Source organism: Citrus sinensis, chromosome 6, assembly GCF_022201045.2.
Source record: "Citrus sinensis cultivar Valencia sweet orange chromosome 6, DVS_A1.0, whole genome shotgun sequence".
Taxonomy (NCBI): Eukaryota; Viridiplantae; Streptophyta; class Magnoliopsida; order Sapindales; family Rutaceae; genus Citrus; species Citrus sinensis.
The window spans coordinates 15743052-15760326 of NC_068561.1; the positions used below are offsets into that span (position 1 = coordinate 15743052).

The 17275-nt window shown below is 38.8% G+C and overlaps 3 protein-coding genes across 4 annotated transcripts; all 3 read right to left on the reverse strand.

The window, feature by feature from the left end:
* Positions 1-1490: 1490 nt before the first annotated feature.
* On the reverse strand, positions 1491-5266 carry LOC102608142 (ataxin-3 homolog). The gene is made up of 2 exons (XM_006480885.4): positions 4680-5266; positions 1491-2286 (listed from the first exon to the last, which is right to left on the reverse strand). Exons 1-2 carry the CDS (start codon positions 4929-4931, stop codon positions 1681-1683), a joined length of 858 nt encoding a protein of 285 aa, XP_006480948.1. The 5' UTR covers positions 4932-5266; the 3' UTR covers positions 1491-1680.
* Positions 5267-8957: 3691 nt separating this feature from the next.
* LOC127903118 (uncharacterized) lies at positions 8958-10353 on the reverse strand. Its single transcript, XM_052443782.1, has 2 exons — positions 9777-10353; positions 8958-9403 (listed from the first exon to the last, which is right to left on the reverse strand). The coding sequence occupies exons 1-2, from the start codon at positions 10351-10353 to the stop codon at positions 8958-8960; spliced, it is 1023 nt and encodes a 340-aa protein (XP_052299742.1).
* Positions 10354-12052: 1699 nt separating this feature from the next.
* LOC102608537 (OVARIAN TUMOR DOMAIN-containing deubiquitinating enzyme 3) lies at positions 12053-15410 on the reverse strand. 2 transcript variants are annotated; one of them, XM_006480886.4, is made up of 8 exons: positions 15280-15410; positions 15050-15203; positions 14699-14786; positions 14425-14488; positions 13820-13925; positions 13644-13698; positions 12923-12976; positions 12053-12358 (listed from the first exon to the last, which is right to left on the reverse strand). In XM_006480886.4, exons 1-8 carry the CDS (start codon positions 15296-15298, stop codon positions 12215-12217), a joined length of 684 nt encoding a protein of 227 aa, XP_006480949.1. In that variant the 5' UTR covers positions 15299-15410; the 3' UTR covers positions 12053-12214. The 2 variants fall into 2 exon arrangements, with proteins under 2 accessions (XP_006480949.1, XP_015386657.1); XM_015531171.3 differs by having other exon boundaries at positions 13820-13952.
* Between the last annotated feature and the right edge of the window lie 1865 nt (positions 15411-17275).

A 17275-nucleotide genomic window follows, 5' to 3' on the forward strand; every position in this document is an offset into this window, starting at 1 on the left:
CAAGTGGCTGTTGACTTGGCAAACAACAGAAAGGGTAGCAAAACTGAGATCTTTTAGGTGATTTCGGATATCAAAAGCAGGAAAAAAGACTTCCAGGAAGTTAAATTTCAACACATCCCTAGGTCTGGTAATGTTAATGCCCATACCTTGGCTAAGATAGCCTTAAAAGGTGCAGAGTCTGTTGTATGGCTGGGAAATATCCCAGCACAAATTCTGTGTTTATTTTCTTCTTATTAATGAAGTTTTTTCCCTTCTAAAAAAAAAAAACTATGTTCAAACGAGAATTTATCCTTTTCGTAGGTGAGGAGCAATGTGTCGTCTAGGAATAGGAGTCTTCTGCTAGTCGACGAGGAGACCTTTTGCTGGGGCCATGGTATGAGCAGGTTCTCTGTTAATCACCAAGGACATTTTCTGTTGGGGCCAAGGTTGGCAGGCCCAGTCTACGGCAGTTGATAGAACGTGTGCTACTCTCTGAGAATCCAAACACGAAATTCACTCAGCCACAACCACAACGTTCAAGCATCAACTACCGGAGACTAGAGTGAAGTGGCGAACGTGAGCCATGGGGGTCGAATTCTCATGAAGGCTATAAAAGGGGCAACCAAAGAAGATAAAAAGGTTGGACATTAAGACACTCAAAATTAATTTTAAGAAATTGGCATTCTTTTTGAAACCTCCGGAAAATCTAGAGAGATTACAGTGCTTTAGAAATTGTTAAAGAGCAACAGGATCAATGGCAAAGTTTTTCTAAAATAAATCTAGATTACTAATTTGAGCGTCAGATGATTTACACTGGAAAAACCCTCGGCGTGCTCTAACTAGTTTTTGTGAGTTCAGAAGTTTGCTGAGGAAAAGCAGCAAGCCTCGTAGCTTCGCTCGTCTAGAGGGAGCAGCGCAAAGTCATCCCCAATCAAATATAAATTTAAGTGTTGTGGAGAGATTCTAATTGCGAACGAGCAAACGTAAATCCTGTATCAACATAATATATATAATACATACTTTCTATACGCGTATGTCATCGAGATAGTCTTGAATGAAAGAAATTCTAAGAAATAATTCCTCTGCTGTACGTACGTGGGCTGCTTTCGGTTAATCTTTCTATCATTCTTTTCTTATTCTTTTACATTTCCATTTTTCAAGTTAAATTTCGTAGGTGCTTGTTTCTTCACTCAAGGTGGGTATTTTCGTCGATAGGTGATAGTTTTTGGATTCATCGAGGGTATTCTTGGCTTTAACAGAGAGGCACCACAGGGCCGATACCTTTTGGTTTTGGACATTTCAAGGCCAGTGGCCCAGTGCCAGGGTAATTGGCAGTAAAATACCGGCCTTTAATGTAATTCTGCTAAACTTCTTTAAGCAACTCATCGGTTCATACGCTTGTATAATTTTACTAAGGTAGACGTTAACAAGAATAAGATGCAAAAAGTGCCATATAAAGCCGGCATGCAACTTCGAAGCTTTTTCCAGAAATCCATACGCACCTATCCAACAATTGCGAAGCTGAAATGTCATTTCTCAAAGAAGTTTTTGGTAATGTTAGTTTAGATTTTTGACAAAGTACAATAATGAATGTATATAAACAAAAAATGCATTACGTCAAGGATACATATCCAAGTTCACATCTTCTCTGGCATCAATTATTACATACAATTCAACCAGCAGATAAATGTATGAACGGAATTAATCTTCTTGTGCAGTTTTCTCTTTGCTAATTTCTTTTTCATTTTCCAGGGTGCTTGCTGTGGTGCTGCTGGCTTCCGCAGTAGGCTTAGCTGGGGAAGAATCCAACAGACTCGCAGCTATTGCAGCCTTCAAGTCCTCATCTTCCATCTCCAAAAGCCTATCTGCCTCCTCCGCAGAAAGAAATGGATCAGAATGCTGTTGAGTCAATTTGATTCTCTTTGGGCCCTCTCTTGTGTTGCATGATTTGGTAATCCTCTCCGCATCTTCAGGAGAAAGCCACTGCCCATAACCATTGGAAGAATCAGAGGATGAGATGGGGCACTCTTTCGGGAAGTTTCCCCTCACAATGAAAATACTCCAGCCAAAGCCTTTTAGCGAATCCAGATAGGCTGACAGGTAAAACTTTGAGAGGTGCTCTGGGGCTGCATAAAGACTGTCAAAATTATACCATTCTCCATTCACTTTCCTGATACAGAACCAGTGGTCGTGCAAATGACAGATAAATGCATTTTCTAGCTCAGGGTCAATCTGGGCAGGTTCAGCAATTGGGCAGTTAAGGGGAATGACTTGCAGATCCCACACCTCTAAAGCCTTTTGCAGAACCTGAAAAAAGAAATTTCACCAAAAACTATAAGTAGTACAGTTTTATGAATGTTACCGAGCAATGCCCACCTGTGAATGTAGAAAATGTGCTCATGCAGTTTAATAATCCGAAAGATCTGTAACAACACGCAAAATATTCATATTTCTTGTATCATAATTAACTCTGACAGGCAACATGCCAACACCTCCTGAAAATGAATTTTCCAATTACTAGAGACAGACAGAATCAAACAAGATAAATATTGTTCATTTATGTGTAGGTGTCCTAACATGAATTATTATCCATATGTGGTATATAAATACTACTCATTTATTGCTATTTTCCATCATGATATTGTAAAGTTAAGACAGATGTCATGTTTTATATATACCCCAATGGAAAATGACTGTTCAAAAGAGCCTCCGGCTTGGGCTTGAAGGCCTTTTAGATAGGCTACTAGCATGAAGAACGCATCGTTGCTGCTAGTAACTTGATTACCAATTGCATCAGTATAATTAGTGCAAAATCCAATGCACAGATGCATCTATAAGGAGGCACATCTTATCATCATCTATCAGAAAACAGTTATCTCCTAGAAGACAGAGAGGTGCTGCTTAAGTGATGACCATCAGATACAAGTCAAATCGCATATGGGATATTAACTGCCACTTATCATATTAAATCACTTTCCCATAAGAGATTTTGGAACATTACAGCTGATCCCAAAAATTGAGTAATGGAAATGACAGGTTCAAGTCTCAGTTTCTTCCGTTCTTGCCTTCAGGCAACATTATAAAACAAATACCAGCACATTGGACCAATGTCCATCCCTGCAGTCAGTCATGGATGATTAAACAGTGAATGTAGATATCTACACATAAAACAGGCAATATTACCAGTTTACACAAAGCAGCGTGCACTTAACGCATCTATGCATTCCACAGATTAATGTCACTACAAACACAGTTCAATGTGAATTTTAACAAATTAATGACTCCTGGTATGTTTTGAATTGATATGCTAACATGAACTATCAAAAAGCACCACTACAATATTTTACATGAAAAAGTAAGCAACAAATCTGAAATAGCATTGATAATAAATAAGCTCTCATAGTATGGCTACCAAAAAAGAAACAATTAAATAGTATTTATCACTGAATGTTTAAATGACCTTCACAACAAACTCATCAATTCTCCTTTCCTTAGGCTAGATTGGGCAAAGGCTGAGGAAAAAGATTTAAAGTTTGAAAAATAACTTTTCAAAAATTTTGAGTGAATAAAATTGTAGCTTTTATTTTATTTCAGCACGGTTTACATGATCCTTTTAGAAACTAATGTAGCCACTTTTTTCTTCCTAATCTTCTTAACGTTCCAACAAAAGAAAATGAAAATCAGACAAACTCTTCATTTTGTAGGAGGGAAAGTCTAAGTCCTCTTGAGACCACCAACTTCAGATATTACAGTTCCTATTTGTTGGAAAGACATAATAGGAAAGAAAAGGGAAAAAAAATTTATTTACTTCTTTACATAAAAAGGTAGAGATATGTAGGCAACGACTCCAATGTAAAAGATATAATATTTAACTAACATATAACCATTTCTCTTCTCTATCCTTCTTAAGGATATAACTGAACAGTTAAAAAGTTTTTCTGTAAGGAGAAACTACGATAATATTGAGAAGGCAGAAATGCTCTCGTTTATTGAATTGTTGGTTTAGTTATCTATTGGGTTAGTAGTGCTAAGCAACAACTTGGAATAGTCAAGAAACTTATTGCTAGTGTTTGTAGATTGTGTAGAATGTTTGAAGGCATAATAATCATTGGTCATTCAATTAGAATTATCCAACTTTGACTGTTGACCCTATAGTTTCTCAATTCACATGTTGTGATGTTTTAAGAGTAAGCTTCAGAGGATTTTGAATCTCAAGATAAAGGGATTTTTCATAAACTATCCAAATTTGGTAAAATATTTGGATTGACCTTTCAGGTACGTGACCGCATTTGTTTGTTTTACAAATCTGGCGCCTAAAGTAATAGTTCATTTAATTGCTAAGTCTGATAGGAGGATCGTACACGGAAAGTTTTGGGTTAATGATTATAGAACTAATGTTTGCTCATGAATATCACTTACCAAATACTAAAACAATCCTGAATTACTAATTACGAATGCATAGTGTATTTCACACACATACAGTCTTTCTGAAAGTACTAAATCTTTCAATTTTTTTGATCTGGTCACAGTGAGAAAGTGTACTTCTTTTCATTGGAACTTGTTAAACTATAAATATAATTCTGAAAACGTTCTTAAATATACATTTTTTTTGTTATATTTTAATTTCAAGTTTCAATTCATAAAAGAATAGATTATTGCTAATATAAGATTATTAAAAAATTAAAACACATTTAGAGCACCTGGATACTGAAATCGCCGTCGAGAGAGACGTTATGAGACTCCTCGGTGAGGAAATCGCCGGAGGAAGCAGCGGGGACGCGACCTTCGAGCATCACCTGGCGCTCACTACGATCGAGATCCGAAGCCAGCGCCGCCAAATCGAACTCCGAGAAAAACGGACCTTGTAACACCGTGTTCACGCAATGCACCGCGCATAGCTTCGACTCTTGTACCTCGTGGTACAACATCCCTCCGTTGCTCGCCCCTTCCATTAATAAAAAAAACAAACTCTTATGTGCACCAGGTAACAAAACCTAGATTTTTTTTTTTCTATTTGCGATATTATTGTAACGGCGGGTTTCTTAGGAAAGGTTTTTCAGTTTCGAATGTTCGATGGAGAGAAGAGGAAGATGAGGGAAAAGAATTTATAATTTTATTCATTAAATAAATATAAATATATAATCGGTATTTGCTTTGCTTGGCGTGACTTGAAGAAAGTAAGGAGTCATTGAGAACGCGTACTGAGGGTTTCAGACTTGCCAACTTGCAAGCAGTGAAGGAAGCGCTTTTCCTCCATACTGTTTTCCTTTCCGTAAAAATTGGGTGTTTTTTTTTTGGAAGGAACGTAATAAAAGTGCCTTTTAAATTAAAAAAATAAATTAGCTATTTTTTTTCCCTTATAAAACGCTATCCAATTAAAGTAAAAATTGGACAATATAATTATTTTCAAGTAGGAGAATTATTTCTTTATTATTTTTCTTTTATTATATGTATATTTAACTATTATAAAATTTTAACATATATTTTCTATCATTTTTATTTTTAAATTTATATTAATGAACTACTTTGACAATAAAAATAACTATTTTACCCCTATATGAATTAAAAAAAATTTATTCTATAAAATTTTAAAAGATATAAAAATTACAATTATAAGAATACCCCTAAATTCAATAAAATAAATAAATGTTAAAATCTAAGATGATAATTTTTAAATGAAATTATAATTATAAAAAATAACATCTTGTAATTACGATTTTTTGTAATTATAATTTTATTTAATTTTTGTAATTAAATTAAGTGGAGAGAAATTTACAAAAATTAATATGAAGAGAAAAGCTCCCTATAATTATTGTAAGCTTTCCTATAATTAATATTAAGAAGATTTCTTATACAAATTAAATGAAATTATGATTACACAAAATTAACATTATATTTTTTAAATGAAATTATATTTACAATAAATTAACATATTTGATTTAAGATTTATTTATTTTATTAAATTAAAGAATATTTTTAGAATTATAATTTTTATTTTTCAAAATTTTGTAGAACAAAATGATCTTTTAATTCATTTAGGGATAATGTTAAGTAAATACAAGCACCAGGTCGGTCATGCTATTATTTCCACCCCGGCGTGGATCACCTCAGCCTATGGTACGAGCCGAACACAGGGACAAGCATAAACCGACCAGAGGGGAACCCCTGACAAGCATAAACCGACCAGAGGGGAACCCCTGCTAGGGGAATGTACCGACCAGAGGTATACACCGAGCCAATACCTGTCCCCCAGAAAGCGGGAACACGATCCCACAGAACCACGGCCGTTACGCTGTTCCCAGAACACAGAATCGCGGCCGCTATGCTTTTCACAGAACACAGAATTGCGACCGTTACGCTTTTTCCAGAACCGTTGAAGGACACGTAAGTCCCCACGTTTGCGACAATGCAACGGTTAGAGTCCCGTGAGGGGCTGCCACTACCCGAAAAAGGGGGGGATGAAGGGCAAACGGAAAGGTGGGGACAGCGGCTATAAAAGAAAAGGAACTCAACGGAGAAAAGGACAGAAAAACTGAGAGAGGGAAAACGCTGCCAAATTGCAACCAGATCATTTTCTTACAAATTTCAGATAAACTTCTTGAACCCAAATTGATTTGTTTTCCCGTAAACACCTTGAGCTAACTTAGGCATCGGAGGGTTTACGCCGGCAAAACCACCGGTGTCTCTGATCCGTTTTTTGTGAGTGCAGGCTTATTTAGAGAGAGGAGGGCGATTCCAATCTTAGCGAACGAGTAACAGTAGATAACACAAGCGTTGGTGAAAGAATCTGGTCGGCTAAAAGGCGAGCAGATTTCAGCATCAACATTTTGGCGCCGTCTGTGGGGACCTGGATAAAAAGCTACCACCGAATTAGCACTTACCGGAGAGACAGAGAACAAGTAGACATGGATTTGTCAAGGAAGGACGCTTTGAGGGAGGATAACGAATTGAGGGAAACAATCACCCTTCGGGAAATTGCAAATGAAGCTCGAAAGAGGGTGACGCAAGATCGATTGGAACGGAATATTTCAACGAGGAGCAAAATGACGAGCAGATCTGCTTAAACCTAGACTTGCTTGAGGAGAAGAGGGCAGGGGCATCGCAGAAAGTGGCCCAGTGTCAGCAAAGGATGATGCGTTATTACAACAAGAACGTACGCGTGAGACAATTCCGAGCAGGAGATTGGGTACTTAGGAAGGTGAACCAAAACACCAGGGAACCTAACCACGGCGCCCTTGGCCCGAAGTGGGAAGGCCCGTACAGGGTGATACGCGCCACTGGACCAGGAGCTTATAAGTTAGCATACCAGGATAGGCGAGACGTGAAAAGGTCGTGGAACGCCGAGCACTTGAAGAAATATTTCCAGTAAGCAAAATGCTCTACTGAATTCTCGTTCTGACAAGTTATTTCTGTTAAATGCATGATAGCCTGTTGTACATGCATATATTCTATGTTTTTTGTAAGGCATTCAAATTTCAATAAAGATGAATTCAGCATGAAGTCCCTTGGTAGCAAGACCAGTAAAAATATTACTAAGGCAACAAAGTGCCTGTTTCTGCTCGGTCAAACGAAAGACCAGCAGCTAATCTAGTAAGGCAAGAGAGTGCCCGCTTCTGCTTGGTCAAACGAAAGACCAGCAGCTAATCTACTAAAGCGAGTAAGTGCCTGCTTCTGCTCGGTCAAACGAAAGACCAGCAGCTAATCTACTAAGGCAAGAAAATGCCTGGTTCTGCTCGGTCAACGAAGACCAGCAGCTAAATTCTCGAAAGTTTCGCTAAGGCAAGAAAATGCCTGTTTCTGCTCGGTGAACAAAAGACCAGCAGCTAAAGATACGAAAATTCTACGAAGGCAACAAAGTGCCTGCTTCTGCTCGGTCAACAAAGAACCAGCAGCTAATTTTTCGTAAATTTTATTAAGGCAAATAAGTGCCTGCTTCTGCTCGGTCAACAAAGGACCAGCAGCTAATTTTTCGTAAATTTTATTAAGGCAAATAAGTGCCTGCTTCTGCTCGGTCAACAAAGGACCAGCAGCTAATTTTTCGTAAATTTTATTAAGGCAAATGAGTGTCTGCTTCTGCTCGGTCAACGAAAGACCAGCATCTAATTTTTTGAAAAATTTTGCTAAATGCAAGTAAACACCAGACAAGAGATCCAATAGAAAGTATCTGGAAATCTCATAAATGTTCAATTCTTTATCAAACGAATACAACTCAAGAGTTCATACAAAAAAAAGGGGGCCTAAAGATTATGAGAGTCAGCGGCTCCAGCAGCTGAAAGATCAGCGACCTCGGGAGGTAAAGGGTCAGCAATCTCAGGAGGTGGGAGATCAGCATTACCGGGAGGTCCAGGCACGGACCCTTGACCTACTTCGAAAGCACGTCCCCCAATTTCCTCCTCCTGCGCCCTATCCAAAGGAGCCACCACCTGATCCTGCTCACCCTGCTCCTTATCTCCATGGCTGGCCCCAGCCATATACCTCTCCACCCCATATTCCAGCTTGCTCATGTCGAGCTCGGGGTATTCTTCCTTGAGTACAGACATGATACACTTATAGCTGAAAGCAACCCCGGAGTTGTACTCAGCATCCAACCGATCATCCACATCAGCGGATTTGCCTTTCTCTTCAGCCAGCTGGTCACTCAGGGATTTGATCTCTCCCTCAAGGGTGGTCCTCAAAGTATCCCTTTCACTTTGAGCAACTTGAAGGTCAGACTTTAGGCCACCCAACTCGTCCTCAAGATTGGAGGAGGTGGACTCAGCAACCGCAACCTTCTCCGCCAGCTCCAACATCTGCTGATTCAGTTCGGCCAGCTTCTCCTTGGAACGATCAGCAGAGTCAGCTTTCTTCTTCAGCTCCTGATTGTCAGCTTGAAGCTTCCTCTCATGGCGCACAGCCCCGGCCTTGTAACACGAAACCATGGTGGCCAGCCTGAAGGATACTCTCTGAACAGAAGCAGCCAACTCTGAGAGGTCCATACTCTAAATGTCCTTCACCATCTTGGGCCCCACCGATCTTTTGTAATCCTTCTGATACAAGCTCAGGTAGTCGCCTTGTTCCCGAGATGGCAGAGGGGAGGATCGGTCCCCAGACTGGAGGCTGACCTCGGGACTCTTGTCAGAAGTTCTTTCCCCACCACTCTTACGGGGCGGGGGAGGGGGCAGAGCATGAACAGGAGCCTTGGATGGGCCTACGCTGGTTTTCTTCGGAGGAGGAGGTGGGTTGCTGGAGCTGCCTGAAGCTCGACCACGCTTTCTGGTCATAGCACTGAGAATCTTGTTATCCATCCCGGCAGCTATATCCACTAAGCCCGAGCCGACCAGACTTGTTGGTGACAGGAGATCTTGGCAGGTAGACGCGTTCAATAGAGCCGTTTCCACCTGAAGCAAAGGCCGATCTTCAAGCCCCCCAATCAGACCCCACGATTCTGAAATAGCACAAAAGGTTAAAGAACCCAATAAGTAGCAATTTTATCAATAATATAGGCAAAAATGAACGACCTGGGGTGACAAAATTCGTTGGAAGGTAAATATCACCACCCAGCGAGTGAGCTGCTGGACACCAATTCCCCCCAGCAAAGAAGAATTTGTTCTTCCAATTTTTGCATGAGGAGGGGAAGCCGGTGATTGGTTTCCTCTTCGCAGAGCTCGACATGAAATAATACCAGCCTGCTTCCCTCGGGCTACTCCTCAGCTGGTATAGATGCTTCACTTCAACAAGGGAGGGCTCCTCTGATTCACACCTCTTCTACAACACATACATAGCCGAGAGAACCCTCCATCCATTGGGATGTAGCTGACCTGGGGCCAGGTGCATACCACCCAATATCTTAGCAAAATAACGTTGAAGGGGCAGCCGAGCTCCTAATTTGAAGCTCTCCAGGTGCATCGTCATATACCCCCGCGGAGGCCGACTGGGGACGTCACCTTTTCCTGGAACTACCAGGAGAACCTCTGAAGGAATGTCGTAAAGGTTCCTCAGCTTGAACAGATCGGTTTCGGTGGTAGCACAAGCTGTGTAGTCAATAGGGTAAGAATCCGCCTCTGCCCTATGACCAAGATGCCTTCTTTGAGGAGGTCTGCTCGGTCCGGAACTGCTCCCCTCACCATCACCGACTCCTTCAGGAACCCTAACCCCACCATAGCTGTGGTTCTCACCAAAGCCCGAAGCAGGTCCGCCTCTATTACCTACAAACTCTATTTCGGGGGAAGGAAAGACAACTAAGGGGCGTGGATACTCAAGGGTATCCCTCCCATGGGAAGGATCTACACTACTGGAGGGACCTAAGAAGTCGGTGGGTATTGGCACGTTGAGGCCTGAACTCTCCGATTCTTCATCACTCTCATCAGCAATCAACTTTCCTCTCCGATTTGACATATCGGAATCCCAAAAGAAAATAGAGAAAACTCGAGTATATGGACACAAAGAGGGCAACACAGAACCCAATCAACAACAACCAGAGGAGAAGTTAAAAGCAATACCTGGATTGAACTGTCACTGAAGGCGCGGCCGTGATAGAGAAAAAATCCAGCAAGTGGATACTCCAGACACGAGAAGTGTAAGCAAAGTTCAGAGAGGGGGTTAAGTAACGACGGAGAGACGAGTAACAAAACGATGACGATGTGAGTCTAGGGATTTGAAACGAAAAAGGGGAAACGAAGGCATTTAAAGTGATGGAGACGCCAGCTCACTCACCGTACATCGAGGACAGATAACCCGTCGTTTCAAATTTCAAATACGAAGAGTCTGGAGATGCCACGTCACTAACCGTTACAAAAGGCCAGGGTAGATGTAAGCCCAGATATGCAATGGGCACGTGTTCATTTAGGCCCATGCTCAGGTCGGAATCTCCTCAGAAGAAAAATGATATCTCAGATCCGTCCCATTAGACAGAAGACCAGAGGAAAAACCCCAGAATGGATAAGATCCGACTATCAGTTTCTACTCTTGACTCATTTCACTCGCAGGACCAGAAACTGGGGGACTGGTGTTAAGTAAATACAAGCACCAGGTCGGTCATGCTATTATTTCCACCCCGGCGTGGATCACCTCAGCCTATGGTACGAGCCGAACACAGGGACAAGCATAAACCGACCAGAGGGGAACCCCTGACAAGCATAAACCGACCAGAGGGGAACCCCTGTTAGGGGAATGTACCGACCAGAGGTATACACCGAGCCGATACCTGTCCCCCAGAAAGCGGGAACACGATCCCACAGAACCACGGCCGTTACGCTGTTCCCAGAACACAGAATCGCGGCCGTTACGCTTTTCCTAGAACACAGAATCGCGGCCGCTATGCTTTTCACAGAACACAGAATTGCAACCGTTACGCTTTTCCCAGAACCGTTGAAGGACACGTAAGTCCCCACGTTTGCGACAATGCAACGGTTAGAGTCCCGTGAGGGGCTGCCACTACCCGAAAAAGGGGGGGATGAAGGGCAAACGGAAAGGTGGGGACAGCGGCTATAAAAGAAAAGGAACTCAACGGAGAAAAGGACAGAAAAACTGAAAGAGGGAAAACGCTGCCAAATTGCAACCAGATCATTTTCTTACAAATTTCAGATAAACTTCTTAAACCCAAATTGATTTGTTTTCCCGTAAACACCTTGAGCTAACTTAGGCATCGGAGGGTTTACGCCGGCAAAACCACCGGTGTCTCTGATCCGTTTTTTGTGAGCGCAGGCTTATTTAGAGAGAGGAGGGCGATTCCAATTTTAGCGAACGAGTAACAGTAGATAACACAAGCGTTGGTGAAAGAATCTGGTCGGCTAAAAGACGAGCAGATTTCAGCATCAACAGATAAAATGATCATTTTTTAATGTTAAAATAGTTGATTGATACAAATTTAAAAATAAAAATAATATAAAATATATGTCAAAATTTTATAGTGACTAGGCAAACATATAACAAAAAAAAAAAAAAAAAGTGAAGCAAAGATAATTTTCCTTTCAGGTATATACTTTAGTAGTAGGAGTTGTTTGGCGTTTTGGCATTTGGCCATTATTATTATTATAAAAAAGATAACGCCTATGATATAATATAGATGCTTTCAGGTTGGAATGAGATAAAAAGATAGCTAACAGTTTCCAGCTCTGCATCACATAAATTAGAAAAATGCAACATTCTGCATTCAAGTGGTCAAGTATACTAAGAAAAATACTACATTTTTAATGCAAATACAAAATGGGATGATCTTCTCAGTATGGCTCCTTTAGCTTCTGAGCAGGGAAAAATCTCAGAAAAGCAGGTCATAATGGTTTCTACCACTGTACAGAAGCCTCACTACTTTCCTTGGCTTTCCATTTCTTGAGCCTCTTCGAAACTCGGCTCCATACTCTGCAATGGGAATAAAACCAGAGCCCCCTCCACCACCTCTATGCTGCAATGACATAAGAAAACCTATAATTAGACAACCATCAAGATTCAAATGGAATAATTATAAAAAGTAAAGACAAACTAAAATTAGAAAAAGATTATGAAGAATTGATTTTGTTCATTCTGGGGGCGGCAAAGCAATGCATGTTATGAATATAGTCTTATGTTCATAATTCTGAGCATTGAATAGCAATGATAATGGAAGCAAGGGGATCAGCAGCTGAAACAAAGCAAACAGAACTGGACTACTCTTCATTAAACATCGTCCAGAATTCAATGGACCCATAGTCCCATACCCTCTCATAGCCAATATACAATTGGACTTGTTAAAGTTCAACGAACTTTCTTAGTTTCTATACATACAGCTGATTGGATGCACAGAAGGCAATGTAAGGACAATCACAATCATTGTCCATGGAATTTTTTCAGCAGTTGTAAAACTAGTTCTTGTAGTTTAATCAAGACAGTTCATTAAAAGGAAAGCCGAAAGAAAGTCACTGCACATTGACTAGGTCAAGCTGAAATAAGGCAACTAAATCAGCATTCAAAATTTGACCAGTCCCCATACCTCATGCTCCGGTATGTAAACAACGATTGGCTGACTGCACAATTTCGACAACACCTGAGTTAGAATTCATAATGAGTGGTCAGCATTCGATGTTTCACACAGAAGCATCAATATATCATTGCATGCAAATAAACACATTCATATGCAAACAGAGGAAAAGAGATACAAATACATAGTTCATGGCTACAGATTGCTTGTCGTAAGAAATAAATTAAAACTCCAATGGTAGTTTTCTGCCATTCCATTTGAAAAAATAATACCATAACACCTTCTACACATTTGTAAAAATAACAAAAGATGTTCGATGCATCAACATCGGCCAAAAGAGTTATGCATTTCAATAACCAAAGAAATAGACAGAAGCTTATACAAACATGATGAGATGGATTATTGTGCAGTTGGTTGGAAACGTCAATCTTAATCACCCTAAAAGATAAGGCAGTACAAATCATCTCAGAGCTAGAGCACCAACGCTCCATGACCAAAAGAACGAACACTAGTCGTATCCAAGGCTTTAGCTATCCTCAGGAGGGTTGGTTTTAGTCGCCCAACTGCCACCTCTACAAATTCAATCTTGCAAACTCACAAAATTATATACTTCTATATTTTTCTTGAGCAATTACCAAACCAGATGAAAAGTAATTAAAAAAAAGGGTCATCACCACTGATGAAGGGAAGGAAGGGAAGGGAAAAAGCAAATTTGCATTTAACAGGTGCTAACCAGTAGTTCTGACTCTCCTCCCCAAAAGTCAGATCTTCCAATGCGCTGGCAGTAACTGCAGAAAGACGTAAATTAGTATGTTGAACAGATTGAAGAATGACTAGAGGCTAAAGTATACTCCCGAATACAAAGAAATAAAAGAACTTTCAAGATATGTTATAAGATCAAAGACCTACCGTTTTAAGGACTCATCAATAGTAATTGCGATTAATGCTTCTTCATACTGCCGGCGTTCACTACCACTGTCACATATAACCTCCTTTACAGCCATTCGCAAATCATCTGCATTTGTAAAAAACAATGGAAAAGCTATGTACCCAGAACTCGGGGCTGATCAGAACCATTTCTTAGATTTTTTTTTTTAAAAAAAGAGTAGACATAATTATTCGAACAGCTCAAGTTTCTCATTGAATTAAAACAGATTAAAAACTAATCCAAGCAGAAGTCTCCATTCTACGCAAGCCATGCATAAAAGAAAAAGATTGCTAAATTGCCAAAGTTCTTCCTTTCAAGACAACCATTGAATGATATCACCCAAAAAAAAAAAAAAAGAGAGAGAGAACCATTGAATTGAAAACAGAAAAAAAATCTTCATCAATCCCACTCAATTACACAATTTACAAATGAAACATTCCCTAGTTGCCAAATGATGCGCACGCACTAAACACAAAGAATGAAAAATCCATTGAAATGTCATATAAAATGATCAGGTAGGATCATATTAAATAATTATTGATTGACATTCACATCGGAGGAAATAAATAAAAATATCCAAACATACCCGCATCCTCTCTCTCATCCCGTGAGTTAAGAGTGATACCCTTGTTTAAAGCCATCCCTTTGACCTAATTCATCAATTAGGGTTCAGTTCAGAAGGCAACAAAAAATATATCCTTGAGGCAAGGTTTAAGTTCAATTTTTACAAATTACTAAATAACAAACAAAATGTAATTGAAAAAAATAAAAATCAACACAGTAGCTTTGCTCAAATCAATCAGACGAACCATAAATGGAATTTTTATTTACCACCAAAAAGTTAAAAGCAAAAGAGATACCAGTGCTCTAAATAGACAGCGTCCATCCCCAGTAACTCTCTGAACTGAATAACGCTCAACCTTTTTCATCGCTGGCGAGCCACCACCTCTAAAAACCAAAATTTATGGAATATATCATAGATTAAAATTAAGAAAAAGTCTAATTTTCAGAACTAAATTGTAGAACTTTACATACAATCACTTATGACTTTTTTTTTAGTATATCAAATACAACTTAATTTTGAAAATTAGCCAAAACAATTCCAGTTGCATTAAACGAAACCGCTAAATTGCAACAAATGTGGACAAGTTCAAAGTTTATGAGTCATTAGGATTTTTTTTTTCCTTTTAACGAGGAAAAATATAACTCACAGTGGAGGTCCAATTCTTGCGAAGAATAAATTATTGCTGTCTCTGTGGAACGCCGTGGGAAATGTTTGGGAATTTGGATTTGAAATTGAAGCAACAGGCGAAGAGACAAGTTCGAATTTTGCAACTCCAAGTCTCAATTGCTCAAGAATCCCCTCTGCATTAATCATTTGTGTAAAAAAATAGCTACGAAAATAAAAGAAAAAAAAATTCAAGCTTAGGAAGTGAAGTACCAGTTGGATTGTCCGCCATGGAGAAATGCGGGGTGAGGCAGACAGTGAAGTGGAACACTGACAAAGGCAGCCGCCGATAAGACACGCTTACGCAAGTAAAGTGCACCTGTACGGCGTCGTTTAAGCCGAAGCCACACAAGGCAATGAAAAAATATCAGGGTAATTTTTACTTTCCCCCTGAACTTTGTGCATTTTGCACTTAGATGGCCAAGATCAATTTAATAATAGACATTTTACCATCAGTTAATTTTGTGACTAACTGTTAGTTAAATTTAAAAAGACTGAAATACCTTCAGTTGGATTTTTAAGAAATTTCACATCTCATACATTTGACACTAGATTATAACAACTATAATATTACCAGTACACCACTTAAATTTGTGTTATTTATAATTGTATTCAACAAATAAAATGATAATTCTAATCCTAATCATAAGTTACATTAACCAAAATACTCATTTAAAAAGGTCAAAAATTTAAGTCAAGTTAAAAGAAATACTCACCTTTGCAATTTGACCGTTGGATCCTAATGGTCACATTGCCACAAATTTGCCTAGTTAAAGACTTAAATACAGAGCCTTCTTTACAAGCATTCCTACCTCCTCTCAACACTTTGCAAACTCAACTACATTTCTGTCAATCTTTCAATCTCAACAACATGGATTCAGAGGGCTCAAGTGCAGCAACCAACAAGAAGAATAGATATAATAAAGGCAGTGTGAAATGGAGGAGTCAAGTTAATGGAAATCAATGTTAAAGAAAAAGCTAAAATTTAGTAAATAGAAAATGCAAAGTGTAGGTGACTGGTAGTAACACAAAATACAACATATTATCTATTAGATGCCAACAAATTTAGTACATAACAGAACTATACAGATTCAACAACATCAAACTAACTTAAAGAGACTAATCGTTCTATATGAAAACATTTCAAGTTGTCGAAATAACATTTTATCAATTATCTAATTTAAGACAATTGAGGCATATCTTACATTATGCAATTAAAAACAATGATCATTAAGTGTTTTAAACTTCAGTTTTTCAGCTCTATATAACTGTCATTAAGACAAAAAAAAATTGTTTATACTTTCATACATATTTCAGGCCTATTAAAACTCACTTGAAAAAGTACATCATGAATATTACATGGCATAAATCAAATGCATAATCTACCATAACATAAACTGAAACCATATGCTTGCAAAATACCCAAAATGGCACATATTTTATGTTGGAAAAATTTTTCTCGATTTTATACTTCACAGTTCCATACATATTATCAAAGTTGTGTCAATGAACAAAGAATAAAGCTCTCACTTGACATTTACAAACAACTCACAGTACTATCAATACACTCTAAATGGAGCCCAAAAAAAAAAAAAATTTGTTCAAAACTAACCTATTATTAGTTTCAACATAGCGATTTGAGTCTTTTGGGTATCAGTGAAATTCAAAGCGATACATGATGCAGGTTTGGTGTTTCTTCTTCACTTCACACATGTAATAGATACTGTTTTGCTAGAAATGAAGAATTTTTTGGCCTTCTAAACAGAGCTCTCATATGATATGAGCTTCATGAAAGAGAAATGCTTAATTTGAGAGAAAAAAGAGAAAGATCTAAGCTTTGAATTTTTTTACAATTTTTTATTTTTATGAATGTTCACAAGACATGATTTTTTTCATAATGATTTGACAATTCACTATGCTCATGTCAATCAAAATGTGCAAAAGTTATGCTTGTCAAATTAGATTATCAAATTGCCCATAACTAACCATAGGAGAACTACTATTTGTATTCTGTAGGGGGTCTTTACTAGTAATAGGATCTTGGCGATCTAAGTGCAAAAGGCCCAAAGCTCAGGGGAGGAAAGTAAAAATTACCCAAAAATATAATTAGTGTTGGGGCTTTTTAGGTAACGTCTTTCACTTAATGTTTTAACATTTTTCGCTTAATGTTTTTGTTTTCCAATAGCAAAAGGAAAAGGAAATACGTTGG

Excerpts from the sequence above, each read along its gene's own strand:
- LOC102608142 (XM_006480885.4), bottom strand. The coding sequence starts at position 4,931 with ATGGAAGGGGCGAGCAACGGAGGGATGTTGTACCACGAGGTACAAGAG. Across the intron at positions 2,287-4,679 it reads ACGGCGATTTCAGTATCCAG|GTTCTGCAAAAGGCTTTAGA; the intron begins GTGCTCTAAATG and ends TTCTTTTTTCAG.
- LOC127903118 (XM_052443782.1), bottom strand. The coding sequence starts at position 10,353 with ATGTCAAATCGGAGAGGAAAGTTGATTGCTGATGAGAGTGATGAAGAA. Across the intron at positions 9,404-9,776 it reads TGGTATGCACCTGGCCCCAG|AATCGTGGGGTCTGATTGGG; the intron begins GTCAGCTACATC and ends GTGCTATTTCAG.
- LOC102608537 (XM_015531171.3), bottom strand. Across the intron at positions 13,699-13,819 it reads ATTGATGAGTCCTTAAAACG|TTACTGCCAGCGCATTGGAA; the intron begins GTAGGTCTTTGA and ends GTCTTTCTGCAG. Across the intron at positions 12,977-13,643 it reads GAGGAGAGTCAGAACTACTG|GTGTTGTCGAAATTGTGCAG; the intron begins GTTAGCACCTGT and ends ATTCTAACTCAG.